The sequence below is a fragment of the Falco rusticolus genome, chromosome 8, assembly GCF_015220075.1.
Source record: "Falco rusticolus isolate bFalRus1 chromosome 8, bFalRus1.pri, whole genome shotgun sequence".
NCBI classification, from domain to species: domain Eukaryota; kingdom Metazoa; phylum Chordata; class Aves; order Falconiformes; family Falconidae; genus Falco; species Falco rusticolus.
This window is the reverse complement of record NC_051194.1, coordinates 22,119,476-22,135,242: the sequence shown is the minus strand read 5'-3', so window position 1 is coordinate 22,135,242 and position 15,767 is coordinate 22,119,476. Positions and strand designations below refer to the sequence as shown.

Sequence of the window (15,767 nt, the reverse complement as noted above, 5' to 3'; positions counted from 1 at the left end):
TGTTTCTTGTTGATTTTCCCTTGCAAATAGGAGTCATTTTAGTACTTCATTCTGCTGAGGGCGGTTTGGGCTTTGTTTGACTTGGGGTGCTTTCCTGCCTGGTGCCACTCAGCTGCTTCCCTTTCCTTGCCGTGCAGGGCTCAGAAAGTTCAGTTCAATATCATCTATCTGAAATTGTATATATTTTTATGACGCTTAAGTAAGATCTTCTAAAAATGGAAAGATATGACTCTAACTACAATAACTATTTAAGCATTATATGAAATAGCAATCTTGCAGGTTCTGGAAGTGCATTCTTTTCTGCTGTTGTCATCCATGAGTTATATTTCCTGACTTGTTATATCGACATTTTCCTGGACTTGCATAGTGCAAGCAAGAGCAGACTTTCTCTATTTTGAAAGTGGAAATCCCCTAAAACAGTAATTAATTGTTGTGGGTTTTTAAGAGTTTAAATTGTGTAGGTTTTCAACTACTTCATGTTATTGAGCGGATTTGCTTTTGATAGCTGTGTTTTAAACCCCTCATTTTGAGCTTCATGTTAAAGCACCGTGAAAATAACAGATTAAGTTCGTAGCTTTGCTGGTGGTAGAGTTACTTGTTTAAGTATATCAGTATTAATTGTCAGGCATATCTAAACCCTGACTGTGAGCATTACATGTTTTATTTCTATTATCTGCAGTTATGAAAAGTTCTAAAAAATAAAGTTTGTTTGAACTTGGAAGGGGGAAAGAGCACCCCAGTATCCCATTTAGAAGAGACAGTAATGCTTAAATATTTAATATAATTGATATTGTCTGATACCTAGCAAGAAAATAGCAGAAGCTGTAAAATATTATCCTAGATTATTGCTTTGTCTTTCCTGCAGTGACTTCAGTGGTCTTGCTGTTACCACTTTTCCACTTAGTCTCTCTGTCCAAACACAGGCAACTCCTACACAAAATTTGCATAGCTTTGGTTGTTCTCTTCTGACATTTCAGTTGATCCAACTTGAAATTGGGTGCACAGACCTGGATATACTTCTTTAGCGAAGCAGACTGGAAAGATTGTGCATTTCACAGTACTGGGAAATGGAAAATGAGCAGGAGTGATAAATGAGGGTTGGTGGGGTTTTGTTTGGGTTTTTTTCTTTTTTTTTTTTTTTTTTTTTTCCCCCTCCTCCTTTGTCACAGGAAAGTGTGCTTTGATTACAGGCATCCTAACTTCATGTTGTTTTCCACAGAGCAATTGTCTTGCTAGTTGCTTTCTGTACTGCGTTGGTTCCTGCTTCAGTGCAGGACTTTGATCTTCTTATAGCCTGGGTGAACTTGAATATAAGCAAGACAGGATTATGCATGAGGAGGTAAAAGGAAAAAAGTGAGTATTACTGGGATAGACAAGCTTTAATGTTCAGTTTGAGTTGGGGTCAGCTGCTTTTGAGTTTGGCATCTGTTTTTAGATGGGTTCTCCTATAGTTGGTGATCTGTGAATGCTGGCCCTACCACACAGCAAATGGGGGCATTCCCCTCTCCTGCCCTCAGCTGTCATCCACAAAGTGCAGGCAAGTGATGCCAGCTTTATTTGTTATCCCAGGTGACTGTGTCCAGGCAGTACCTGTGACACAGCCTCATTTCAAGCCTTCTTTTGATGCAAATGAACTGTTAACTACTGCTTTGATTACAAATTTCAAAGAAGTTACACTGGTTACCTCTTCCCACCCCCCCACCCCTGGTGTTTTCACCTAGATAAGGCTGGTTGTCAGAAGGCCACGTGGCACTGTCAAAAACTTTACATGCAAGCTGTGTTTCTTGTAGTGCTCTTCTTGTAGAGCAAAATCAGGTAGTTTTGATATAATCTACTCTTGATAAATCCACGCTGTTTCTTAACACTTGACGTTCTAGTGCCTGTTACTGTGTTACTGGTTTTGGTGTGTTTAATTTTCCCTGCTCAGAAATTGGAATTAGACTAGAATATGGGGCAGAGAATTAAAAGGTAGAAATATGAATGATGTTGTGACCAGTATTTGAGATTCCTTTGAAACTTTGGTTTTGAGCTTTAAAATACATTTGAGTCATATTTTAAGTCTTTCAGGAACTGAGGCAGGAAAGCTGTCTAAACTGTGTCTCCAACTGGTAAACTTTGACGCAAAATACTATAATCTTGTGACAAAATTCTATGCCTGTAGCAGACTTTACAGGAGGAAATGTTTTTCACTGAGAGAAGAAAATCACATCTTAACATCATCGTATAGTGCAGCATAAAGATGCAATACTTCCACACAACCAGAAGCCTGTAAATGCTGGTTTGAGAGTTTCTTTTAACTGAGCATCAGTAAAAAAACCTGAACTGTTTGCCATCATGCAGTATTTGTTTCCCTTCTTGACTGTTTCCACATTTAATCTTCATTCCTTCAGTATATAGTTTTCTATCCCTTCAAATTTTCTTGTTGCTGTATAGTGAATTGTCTACATTCTGTGCTCTGGGCATCTATTTCAGTGTGTGGGTAAAATTATTGATATTATTTAATGTACTGTTGTCCTGACTTTTTTCCCTTATGGCACTTGTGCAAAAAGTCTTCATGTCTTGCGAAACATTTTAACCTAAGTATGTCTAACTCCATGTTTCTATCATCTGCCCCCTACTATGGGAATGCATGTGGTTCACTTTCATAGGAATAAATATAATTTTATATTTATCAATATTAGCTTATTCACCTTGCTTTATGGTTTTCCCTCAAGTTACTCAGTTGTCTTAGCTCTCCTCTAATTGTAATGTCACTTGTAAATTTTGGTGCTTTATAGCTCTTCACCTTTTTATAAAGTATTAGTAGAAATACTAAATTCTCTGTAATGTGTAATCTTGCCACTAGTACTTAAAGTTTTTAAGGGTAAACAAAGTCAAACATACCTCAGAAAAATTACACCGATTATACCTCTTTTTTGGGGAGATTGGAGAACTGATTGAAATATGAGTAATTTTGGCCTTAAGAACCAGAAGCTTGTTCTCTTAATTCCTGTAGAATTTGCTACTATGTGCACTTTTTTATTTTTTTTAGCTTCTAGCTTGGAGAAGAGGGGAGTGCTCCATTTGCTTAAATACAGAAGTTTGCAGTGTAGAGCATTTGTAGCAGTAAACTTGATTTTTCCTTTGCAGTTCTGTTTCAAGACAAAATGAAGAGTAAACTGCAGTTTAGTAATTGATAAAGCTTTATTTTGGTAAAACCTTTTGCTCAGCCATAGCCATGTTTACTAGAGAACAGTGGTATTCCCGAATCTATATCATGCAGGAGCTTGACATTTTTGTAGTAGCTATTTGAGCACGAACAACCATAGGTTGCCTTAAAGAACTTATAAGTGTGTTCAGAGTAAAAGCTGAAGTTTAAACATCACCAGTTTCAGAATTTTGCAAGGGCATAGTTGGATTTTTCTCCCTGCTAAACCTGATTTAAGCTGCTGCTTGTTGGTCACTCATTCCTGAATTGTGGTTCTCAGTGGAGAGATGGAGACTGCCATGTTAGGAAAAATACGTGAGCCTGTGTTGTAAGTGAAATCACACCACTGATCTAGTCTGGTGTTTTTTTAAAGGCAACAGGGGCTTGGTAGTGTGTCTAGTTCCAGACCATCTCAGCGATACGCGTTACACCTCATCCCTTCTAACATTTGGGTTGGCAAAATGGGGAACTGTGGAAATCTGTAACTCTTCAGCTGTCTTTTAGAATCATGGTTGTAGCTGTTAATTTTAATCATTGGGAAAATTGTTTATGTAATAATTTTTTCCCAATATACTATATGACAAAATTGAGAAGCATACTTCTATAAATTCATATAAAATAAATTTGGGTTTATAATGCTTCCGGTTGAAATATATCTGCCTACAGTTAGTGTACATTATCTACCGATAATTTATAGACTAATGCTTCAGTAATAATTTTACAGGGCTAGGAGAAAATGTAAGAGGAAGTTGAATAGCAGCTGCAGCTATTGTTCTGCTTGGTAGTGTTTTTATCTTTACTTATAGTTATTCTCAGTTTAACTCCTGTTTGCTTGTTTCTAGGAGTTTTCAGGTGGGAGACTGCAAAAGCATCAGTTTGGGGGTCCTACACTTTGCAAGCATTCAGTAGTAGTGCTGCACAGCATACATGCACAGCAGTTACTCAGCTGTTACAGTTTTTAAGTTATGTTGTTCTGTGACATTCATTCTGAATGACTTCATACCCTAAATTAGTTGAGGCTATTACAATGCCAAACTAAGAATGTATCCTTCTATGAATGGTTGAATGAATAGGTGATGAATGTCTTTTCACCTGACAGCCTGTTTGGAAAATCAGAAATCCTTCTGTGATCCTACATATCCCTCTTCCTCCTCAGTCTGCACTAGGATAAGACTGAACTTTATTCCTCGAGGTAAATCTGTCTGTTTGCCAGTCTGCAGAACTGGTTTTGAGCACTGTGTGCTGTTGAGGTGGTTCTGAATGGTGGTGGGTTCAAGTATATCAGCAGAACAGAGCAATACAGTCTTGGGGTGGTCCAAAGGAAGGGTTCACGTTGGGGTCTGTCATTTGTCTTTTCTTTAAGGCATGGAGCCTTGTTAACTTAAACTACTGAAAACTCTGTTGGTTGCCAATTAGGTTGTGGTACTTCATACATTTGTGAAGTGGGAACGCTCTCCAGATATCCTTTAGATGACAAAGGTTCTTTTTTTAAGGTGAGCTACAAATGGTGCCTCAGGCCTTGAAGGATATAGTTGTAAATATGCCTTTATTCAAAATGGTCGTCTTGCTATACCTGTCTGATCTCTTCTGGTGAATAGTTGGTTTGAAAGCTATAAAAAATACTAATCTCATGAGCATGTTACAACTGGATATTTGCAGTTATAGAATCTTGCCTGCTTACTAGAGTGAAGTTAAAGTATGTAGCCATCGGCCAAAAAGAAAAAGACTGTCTTCTACTAGGATCTGTAACAGAAATACATTTACCCAAAAACTAGGGTAATCATTTTTAACATTTAAAAAAGGATATAGTACCACATGCCTTTTGAACCTGCATGTATTTAAATAAAATAAAAAAAAAAAGGGGAAAAAAATGTATCCTGAAAAGAAATTAGGAAGGTCTTGCCTTTAACTATCTTGCTGCTAAATTTATCTCCCACATTTCTTGAGCAGTGTATAAGTTGCATGTACGTTTCTTCTGTTACTGTGAGACTCTGCACAACTGTGCAGGTTGGGGGGGCGTTATCCTGACATTATAGAAGTCTGTTTCTTCCATGTTTCCATCAGGTATTTGCTTGCCTGGTTTCATCCTTAAGTCCACGTGAACAAAACTTTTGCGCTATTAATGTCCATATAGAAAAGTGATATCTGAACAGAAAGCTTACCCTCTAGTATGGTATTTGAAGTATCTTGACTTACTGCATCTGGAAACTTTAAAAGCTGTTTTTCATGTAAAGATTTGGGCCATAGAATCATAGAATTATTTGGGTTGGAAAGGCCTTTAAGACCATTGAGCCCAACCATTAACCCAGTGCTGCCAAGCCCACCACTAAACCATGTCCCTCAGCACCACAGCTACACGTCTTTTAAATACCCCCAGGGATGGTGACTCCATCACGTCCCTGGGCAGCCTGTCCCAGTGCCTGACCACCCTTTCCATGAAGAAATGTTCCCCAGTGCCCAGTCTGACCCTGCCCCGGTGCACTTGAGGCCGTTCCCTCTGGTCCTGTCGCTTGTTACCTGGGAGCAGAGCCCGACCCCCCTGGCTGCAGCCCCCTTCCAGGGAGCTGTAGGGAGCGATCAGGGCCCCCCTGAGCCCCCTCCTCTCCAGGCTGAACCCCCCAGCTCCCCCCATCAGGCTCGTGGCCAGTTTTCTCTGGACATGCTCCAGCACCTCAGTGTCCTTCTTGCGGGGGAGGCGGCCCAATACTGAAGCCAGGATTCAAGGTGGTGGGGCCTCACCAGTGCAGAGTACAGGGGAACCATCACCGCTGCCCTGGTCCTGCTGGCCACACTGTTTCTGACACAAGCCGGGATGCTGTTGACCACTGGGCATGCTGCCGGCTCATGTTCAGCCGGCCATCAGCCATCACCCCCTGGTCCTTTCCTGGCAGGCAGCTTTCTAGCCGCCCTCCCCCAGCCTGTAGTGTTGCTTCACATAATCCATTTTTAATTACTTGAATCATCTTTGCAAGTGGGTAAGTTCTCATCTGCTGTCTTTTCATCCAAACACGTAACCATAGGCTGGAGTCATCATACAGAGTTTGTCTTGGTTCGGTCACTTGGTTGCACCAAGTTTCAGAATGTAAATCACTGCCTCGTTTGTAGGCGAGCAACACTATCCTTGTAGCAGGATGGAGCTAATGGGAACTACTCATACCTAGAATTGTACTGACATGTCTGTGAAGTTACTAAAAAAATCAGATACGATTATGTCTTCATTTAAAAAAGGTAGCAATGCAGTAACTCTTGTTTTGGTTTTGACTTTCACCTGTACTGTAAAGGATGAAAAAAGAATCTTTGACTGAGAGCTGAGATGTGCCTTGTTGCTTAAGTGTAGATTTAAGCAATATTTGGTTGTGTAATAAATAACGTGTCAGTGTCTCAGCAAGTTGATTTTAGGTTATTGGAGCTCTGTTCTTCTGTACTAATGAATATTGCTCTGCTGCCCTTTCTGATCTACTGCTGTTGCTTGAGTTAATCTTATAGCTAGATAAAAATGAGGATTTTTACTGATGAGGTATTGCTTGTTTTTCTCAGGTTTCCCTCATGAAATAGATACAGTCTATCCTTTCCTAGTGGACAGCGTTAATAAGAATTGTATTACCTCTTCAGCACAAATTACTCCAGGTACTGTTGTTACTGGCTTCAGGCCAGCAATGGGAGGCTCAGAAACAGGGGACACAGGTAAGGAAACATTTTTGGACAATAACCTGTGTAAGGAAGGCAAGAGTAATACAAAGGAAAGTGAGTAAGGAGCTGTGGAAAAGCACCCCTTTCACTGTCTTGCAGGGAATCTGAAAGGTCTGGCTTCTCCTTGAGCCTAGTCTGCTCTACAAGCAGTGGGATTACTTGGTGCTGGCAAAACTATCTGGGTCTCTCTTACGAAAATAACAGAAGGAGCAGTGAAAGGTGGGCAGTAGATAGTAACAAGAATGAAGAACTAAAGCATGGTTTCCCTACTCTCAGTTCAGTGATTTCTCATGCTACTTCTCTCCTTCTCAAGTCCATATTCACATTCCTTCCTTGCATCAGTGATTGTACGGCTGGCTGGCTGCAAGATCAACTGGTTCAGAAAAATACACCCCTGCCTGGCCCGCAAAAAAGCATAGCTTTGTGTCAGATGAACTCACTGAACCTATTTGCTTTGCAGCTGTTTGACCAGACACAAAAGAAAGTATTACCCATACTGGCAACCTACAACCTCACTGCATGCTTAGAGGACCAGTATGAAAGCCAGGATTGGCAAGTTACTAAAGAAACCAGTGGATCTGCCCCATCATCAGTACTGGGGTGCCAAGAACTCTGCTGCTGCATTTGTACAGAAGGGGAACATCTGGGAGGTTTTGAGGAGTCAGTGTTTTTACATGCTAGATGAAAACGAGCTAATTGCATGCAGTGGAGGCAATAGTTATTCTCTGAAGAGGCAACTGAAGTGGCTGTGTAAACGTCGTTTACTCAAGCAAGTTGTTGCAGTTGCCTAAAGAGATGGTTTGCTGTACACTTGCTGGATTGAAAGCAAAAAGCAAACTCTTTTTGATGGCTTGGTTTGCTGTGGTCCGACTAAGCGCATGGTTTCATGAAGCCATTTGAGTGAGCCTCCATGGTAGAGAGGACAGAAAAGCTGCTATTTTCAGAATTATTGTAGGGTATTTCAGACTAGAGGCTTCAAATTGAACAGCTTCATTTCCCTTGCACACTTGCATCTAGTTTGAAAATGTAAATGCCAGACAGCCTAGAGCTAGATTGTCACTGCTTCTGTTCTTTTGTCCTTTACTATCAAATAGAGATTTTCAAAATTCAGAATAAGTGTTAATAATTTTCTCATGTGTATTCTACAAGAGAAGCATTTAACAATTTTTCTGGAAGATTATTTAAATGATTGAAATGCATTTTTTGTATTGTAAACTGAAAACCACAGAAAAGAATAGCAAATTCATACTGTTCTCCTCATCTGCTGTTAATCCTCCCCAAAGTTTCAAAGCACCTCGCGTTATACTTTTGAGCTACGCTAGAACTGTTTACACCATTCACAAACCTGTAGTTCTGCAGCATACACCAAAAGATTATTTCAAAACATTTAAATCTTTCAGTCCTCATACATTCTTTGCTATAGCAGACAACGTAGATTTGTAAACTTGTCTCTCATATTTAGTGATTTTAAGACTGGAATAAGGTATGCTGAAATGCATCACACAAAGTAGAACAGCAAGATAGGCTTTATGAGTTCATTATGGCTACATATATCTCAGTATCTTGAATGTGTAGGAGCAATTTGAGAATTAAAAGAGCTGGAATACAAGGAAACTTTAAGGTGCATTTATAAATGGTACCTGTGTATATTATGTGACTCATCAGTGCATGTAAGGTTTGTAGAAAGCAGCCCTGCATCCATCCTGATGGCAGTTTAGTAGCTGTGATACTGCAGCAATGGGTTGTAGGGGATGAAGGTTTGGACAGACTAGGAAGGATGTAGGAGCAAAGTCTCCATTCTGGGTGACTGGCTGTGTGAATCTATCTGCTGGGCCGTGACACAAGGGGCAGGCAAAATAACTGAATGCAATTTTTTGAGGGATGGAGTCTGGCTGCTTGTTTTCCAGTAATGAATCAGTTATTCATACCCAAAGGAGTGAGTAATGCAATTGAGTCCAGGGAGTATCTTCAGCCAGTAAATTGCAGCTTGCCTAGGGAAGAAAGGTTTTTCTTGCTAACTCCTCACCAGTTTTACTTGTGCCTGATTTTAAGGCTCTCACTAATGCTGTGTTTGGTACTTCTGTAAGGTGAACGTGAAATCTAAATTGAGGTTGTGAGTGAGTTCCCTTGCACAAGCAGTGTGCCTAGGCAGAGAGGTGGTAGCGGGGTCTGGGGTCCTGGTGGGGCTGGGCTGTAGGGAACATCCTGGTTCCTTCCTCTTTGTGCCACAGCACCTGAGCTTGTGCAACAAGCAGCTGCCTGGCCACGCAGGAGGTTGGAGTGAACGAGCATACTCATTTGCGTTAGCCTAAGCATGTACGTAAGTGTTTGTAGGATCAAAGCCAACAGTTGTCTAATCTTGGAATTGAGATTAGAAAATCAGTAACTTTGCCAAGGAGTGTGTTAATTGAAAGAACAGCAGTTAAAGCAACTGCCTGTGTGGAAGGGTATAGCTCTCTAATTACACCTCTTAGCACTGAGATGTACATTTAACACTGACATCTTCATTAATAATTAATTTGATTGGTTTAATCTGAGTGTTGTTATTATTAGAGACTCACTATTGTGTGTGTTTTCTCTTCAGACAAATTACCATACCTTCCAGCTAGTTCAGATGGACATTGTCTTGACTGGTTTGTTACAGGAATTTATTACAGATAGGTTGAAGATTTACTTCACAGTGTTGGGGTATTAAGAGAGTGGCAGATAAAATAATGGAAAAGGAAACTGGGATCATCTCGCATCTGTGCTCATACCATCTTTTTGTAGTGTTTTTGTTGTCCAGTTTTAAGCATTCATTTAGACTATATGCTTTGAAAGTGATCACTTACAAGGAATTGGCCCTACTTTTTTTAGTACTTTTGTAGCACTTTGATTCTTTCCCCATCCCACTGCAAGGGGGGTGAGTGAGTGCTGTGTGGGGCTGAACTGCCACTGGGGTTACACCACAACACATCTAAGTATTTAATCGATTTAAGGCTACAGACATGCATAACTCAGCATAATTAAGAATTCAGTGCTGCTATTTATTGATTTATTTTAAAGATTGGCTTTATTATTGTACTGTATTTTGTGCTTCTCACTTGGATGTCCCACCAGACGGTGGACATGTGCTGGGCTAGATAGGCAGAAAGCAGCCTGGCTCCGAATGAAGCTCATGTGTAACTTAACTTCTGAGAGGTTTTGGTATTTGGCCTCTTGATTACTTTGCAAATATTCCTAGGTGAAGGAAAAGCTTGACTGGGTAGTTTTATTACTTCATGATATGCTTGCAAATTTAGCAGTCCATTTAGAACCCTGAAACACTGCGTTGTAGTCATAAAAGAACTGTGGGAATGATTCAAAAGACCAGGTATGACCCAGGGAATTCTAACGTGTGTTCTGTGATTCTTTGGGTTATTGGGGCTTGATGAAAGCTGATTTTTTACAAGTAAAACCTGAAAAGAATAAATTTTTATTTTATAAAACCTTGAAGTTACATCTTTCACTCTGACTTGTCAAAATTCCCTTTTATTACTATCAGAGCACAGGGTTTATTCTGCTTGCTTGAATGCTGTTTGTTTGGTTCTTGTAGAAACAAGGCTCCGTGAAGCTCTAGATGCAGGCCGGGCTGGCGGTTGGTTTATGAAAATCTCGCTGTGGCAGCCCTTCTACTGGCAAGCTTGAAATGAATACAGATGTTTCAGAAATACCCAGAGGTGTGGCTGGTCATTCATTTGGCGGTACCCCAGGGGCCAAGTAGCATGTCATGCCGTGTCTATCTGTTCTCCGAAAGTAAGTTCTGTTCCAGGTGTGGGACCCACCTTGGGCTCCTTCTGACACAGACTGACGGGTCTTTCGGCACAGATTGAGATTGGCGGGGTGTGATTAAGAAACAGTGGAAGAAATGGTGGCTATCCTTCGCTCCGCTCTTGCTCCGCTCTTCCCTGTCGTTCATCCTGTCAACAGACCACCCTCGTTCTCGCTGCCGTGGCGGCTGGAGGCCTCGGCGGTGCCCGCTCCCGCGCCTCCCCGCCGGCGGCGCCGGGCCCTCCCGCAGCCCTGCAGCGCAGCCCCGGCGGGCGGCGCGGGGAGCGGCCAGGAGCCGCAGGCAGGGGAGGGCCGGCGGGCGGCGGCCGTTCTCCTGCTGGCGACCCCGGTCTCTCGCCAGAGCCCCGGCACCAGGGGGAGGGCTCCCGCGGTAGCGCGGCGGCGGCGGGGCGTCGCCCTCAGGGGGCGAGGTGGCGGGGCGGGCCGCGCTGGGGCCGGCGGGGCTGTGGCTGTGGTGGGGGAGGACGAAAGGCAGCTTGGGGCTTCGTTTTGTTGGCCGAGGAGAAGGGGCAGAGCGTGGCGAGGCCCTTACTGCCCGTTGGAAGGTGAGGCCAGGGAAGGCCAGGGAGCTGTGCTTTGTGTGACTGAACCAGCCTCCTCACCTCTCCCCCAGTCCCGACGCCGGAAACCTGGTGGTGGGCTATCGGTGCGATTTCTTTTTCCTTGTTCCGGAAGGTAAATGCCATACGGCCACAAGGTGAGGACAGGCTGTTGGTACAGACCCTTTTCAGGCGCTGGGCAGCCTCCCGGTGCCACCCGTGCAGTCGCTGAGGTGGGGAGAGGCCCTTCTCCAGGCAGCCGCCGAGCCCTGTGAGGCTGCTGCTCGGACGTGCCTTTAGAAGCAGCTTTTCTTTTTCCACTCGCAGTGGTAGGTAAGCTGCAGAGTGACCAGGGTCCTGCAGCCGGTGTTACCCGTGTGACCGCTCCGCTGCCTCTCGCTGCTCACCTCGCTTTAGTTTCCTGAAGCAGTTTGATTGCCTTAGTGGCTGATGCGAAGCTGCCCATTAACTCTGTTACTGGCTCTTTTAGCAGACTAGAGTAGCGTGGTTAATAATGACTGCCAGCTAATGCACTTGAAGTGGCTTGTAAGCCTGAACAGAAGTCACCCCTCTGACAGTGCACATGCTGCTGTACATGAAGCAGAATGAAAGTACAACTTCTTACATTGTCTCCCTTCGTTGCCCAAGGCTGCCTGTAGTAGCATAGAAGTCCTCTGACAACATAGTGCTTTACTTGTGCTTGGCCTCTGTCTATTAGGCACAAGTGCAGAAAGTGTCCCAGGAGGATGAGTGATTTTGTACGGTGATTGCAGAAGAGATCCCTTGAGGGTCAGCTCAACTGCTCTTCCAAGCAAATCAGGAACACACAGCTTTACAGCACAATCGCCAGTCTTGTAGGTTGTTCTGTGTCTTTTAGGGTATTGTGTGCCCAGCTTTATGCTGATTCAGCATTTAAAAGGCAGGTGGTGGAGAAGGGATGGTCGTGGTTAAAACAAGTCAGGACTGAGAGGTCTTATGAGTCCATTCCCAGCCTTGGAGTCCGTTTGCAGTGTAAGCTGCTCCTTGATCTTTGTGAAATGAAGGGAAGAAAACTGCTGTTCATATTTGGCTCTAGGAATATTGAGTGGGTCTCTTCTGGAAATCTAAAATCAGAAATACTGACTACTTCTAACATTAGACCTCATGAGCTTTATTTTCTTTATTCTGAAGGAAATTAAAGCATGATGTATGTGTAGAAGCTGCACGAATACTACCTACTTGCTGTTTTAAAAGTGTTAAACACACTTCATATCTACTTCTGTAATATTAGTTAATAGTGACTTCTGTAGTTAAATAAATTAATTGCCTTTTTTACATGTACTGAAATCGTTAGTGTGCTGCCTCTGCAATAATGAAGCTTGGGATTCTTGAACGCTAATCCTGCTGGTCCTTTCCACACTATCTGTAGCCCAGAGCAATTGGTTTAACTTCAGTGTTTTAATTTCCTCTTTCGCAAAAAGAGCACTAGAAGCTTTATTCACATTTTTTTTTATTACCATAATTAGTCTCTTCCATGGTTTGTTCCTAACAGCAAAGCATTCTGCTCTCACATGTCATGTTTTTATGCTAAAAACTGCACGTAAAGTAAAAAAAAAAAGTAGACTTTTACTGTTCCTAGGTGTTCTTAATGTTTAACAACAGTATTTTGCCACACATCTTGGATTTTGCTACTTCTAGTAACTACCACAAAATAGTATTTTAAAAATAATCTTTAAACATCGTGCTGCCTGCTTGCGCCTACCTGGCCATCACGTTCTGTATGTAGTTCTGATTTCAGTTTGTGAAGATGAAGCACAGTAATAGCAACACATTGACATTAATAATACAAAGTTCTCTGCTAGTTTAGTTGTTTGGAAAGGTTTTAGAATAAAAGACAAATTTATAATCCTGAAAACTTGAATATTAAACATCACTGACTCAAAATGTAAACTATTGTAAAATATTGTTATTACAGGCAAAATGCCAGCCCCTGAGCAGACCCCAATGGTGGAGGAGGGTCTGCCGCAGACAACACGGGAAACTTCCACAGGCCCAGGCATGGAACCAGAGACTACTGCCACTACCATTTTAGCTTCTGTAAAGGAACAGGTATATACCTTGTTTTCAGCCATTCAGAAACAGTGTGCGTTGTGGACTTAACCATTGCTACTTATTGCATTGCTGGGGAAAAAAATTGGTTTCTAAAACGTGTTGCCTAGAGTTAGTATAGCATATTTTGTGTATCAGAATGTTAGAATCTGAATATAAAGGGTTCATTTAATTGCATTGAGCAGAAACATTATTATGGTATTCTGTATCCCTTGGAAATATGCACTATTGTCGTAAATCAGACTGAAAATGCAGGTCTCTTGTGTAAAAAAGAAAAGCTAGTGCAGAAGTTTGCAACACTGAAAACCAGTTCTTTTTGTACATTCTGCAAAGTTGTGTACAGTTTTACAGAAATTTGCCCATAAAGATTTGGTATGATTAATTGTATTTTGTTAAAGAGTAAATTTTAAACTTTTGAATTTGGTTTCAGTTATCAGTACCAAGGTAGTAATATATTTTAAATCTGCAACACCTTTATGGATTTTTATCTTGGTGATAGTCTCAATAGGGAGCGTAAGATTGTGTTTGAAATCAAGTTATGCCATGATTTGTAAAGGTCATTCAAGGGAGGAAAAACTGCAGTTTTACAAAGAAACATTCTAGCTACAGTTTTTGGGTTTGTCGGTTTTTTTCTTCTTGGTTTTTTTTTTTGTTTGTTTGTTTTCTAAGAACACAGAGAGAAGTGTTAGTTTTTCTTTCACTGTCAGAACTAGAAATAATTATTGTCATTCTTGGCGTAATATGTAAATTTTAGCATCTGAATTTCAGAATAAATCTGCTTTGCTGTCTCTGTTTCAGAACTTCTTTTAAGATAAATCAGTGCTTGATTCAATATATTAACTCTGAATGCAACCACTTGATGTATTAGTTCTCATATGTTGTCCCATATTTGTATTTTTTTAAAAAGTTGAGAGTTAGGTTATATTGTCTTGGTATGAAGAGATTTCTTACCCATAGAACCCTCATTCTTAAATGAAGATTTTATGCAGGATAATGGAATTTGAATCTTTATTTTCATGACTAAATTAATAGTTTCAAAAGTATTATAAGGTGACAATAGCAACTCATATTATTAAATCTTCCAATGAGAAGGATATTAATGCTGGAAGCTATCAAGATATAAGTAATCCCAGGCAACTGAGTTCCAGTGATCTTAAGCCACTTCTTGTCTGAGACAGCAGTTTGCCTTGTGCCCATCTTAGCTTATCACAAATGTAAATTAGAACTCGTTTGCTTAAAAGTACATTTGTGGTGATTTTAAGTTGGTTCATATTATTTTGCAGTTCACCAATAACATGCTCATAATGCTAGCTTAGTTGATGAGCAGCTTTGCAATAAATGGCAGTACTGTAATTATTAGTGATCACCAGCCAATAACCTGACTGCTGTGATTATTGTCCAGAATTGCTTTTGTGCGGTTTTCATGCAATAGCAATTGTTTAAGCTGTGAACATACAATTATGACAGCATTGTCTATAATAGGTTGATACATAAGTATACAGTAAAAAGGCGTTGTTAGCATTCCCTTTCCTACCCAGGAAATGTTATCTTTTTCTTATCCTTAGAGAAAAAATGATAATGGAATATTTCTTCATTTAAAAAGGAGGTTAAAACCACCTCCCCTTTCCATTCATAAAAAAAGCTATTAAGTATGTGGACTATTAAGTAACTTGTGATGAAAGGAAAAAAGAAGTTTAAAATGGTGTTCAATACTTAATGAAACACAAACTTCAAAACTGTAGCTTAACTTTAAAATGTATAAACACATTAGCATGAATACAAGGGAGAAGAAGATGTAAATTGTACTTCACTTTAAAATGGTAATGTGAAAGAATTAAGAGCTGAACTGTTGCTTTCTTGTATTTTTTCTGTTGACAATAATTATGGACACTGACATATTCCAACACCCTTCCTGTATGGCATAAAGCCCAGAACAGAATATTTTCCAGTGCAGCTATTTACTTTATTAAGCTTGAACAGAAACTACTATGCTGTTTGTAGTGCTTTAACTTCCTTTTGTACAGGAATCTGTCTTTATTTGCAGTAGTTCTGTGTTTGTAAAAAAAGAGTTGCTGCACCTTAACTTTGTTACTGCAGAAACATTTACTGCAGCGGGAACACAATTCAGAAAAGCCTTTATTATTACTTGTCAAATTATGTAAGATTTTAACTTCATAAAAAATTAAAATTAGTACACTAGTTAGGAAACAGGCAGAAAAATTTGTTGAGCTTTCTACCATAGTGGCATAGATAAGATTATATAAAAAGTGGCACTAATTAGTCTATGAACCCCTACAAGCCACTTTAAATAAACTCTCTTTGTTTCTTTTCCTGTGAACCCAAATCAGTTTAAAGCAACTTTTTTACCAAACTAGACTGTATCTTCTGAGCTCTGAACAGTCTGTCACTGAGACAAAATTGTCAGATGGCTACGTAAATCTCCTTTGGTTATA

General features: G+C 40.7%; 1 protein-coding gene across 5 annotated transcripts in view; it reads left to right on the top strand.

Moving 5' to 3' along the window:
- PKP4 (plakophilin 4) overlaps positions 1-15,767 on the top strand; it is a 101,473-nt gene that overhangs the window by 15,376 nt on the left and 70,330 nt on the right. For 2 of the 5 annotated variants that reach the window (XM_037397567.1, XM_037397568.1), the window contains exon 2: positions 13,181-13,314. In XM_037397567.1, the coding sequence (XP_037253464.1) occupies positions 13,186-13,314 (129 nt within the window). In that variant the 5' untranslated portion in view covers positions 13,181-13,185. Of the gene's footprint in view, positions 1-13,180; positions 13,315-15,767 lie in introns of those variants that run through there. The other 3 variants (XM_037397570.1, XM_037397573.1, XM_037397569.1) reach the window with 2 other exon arrangements.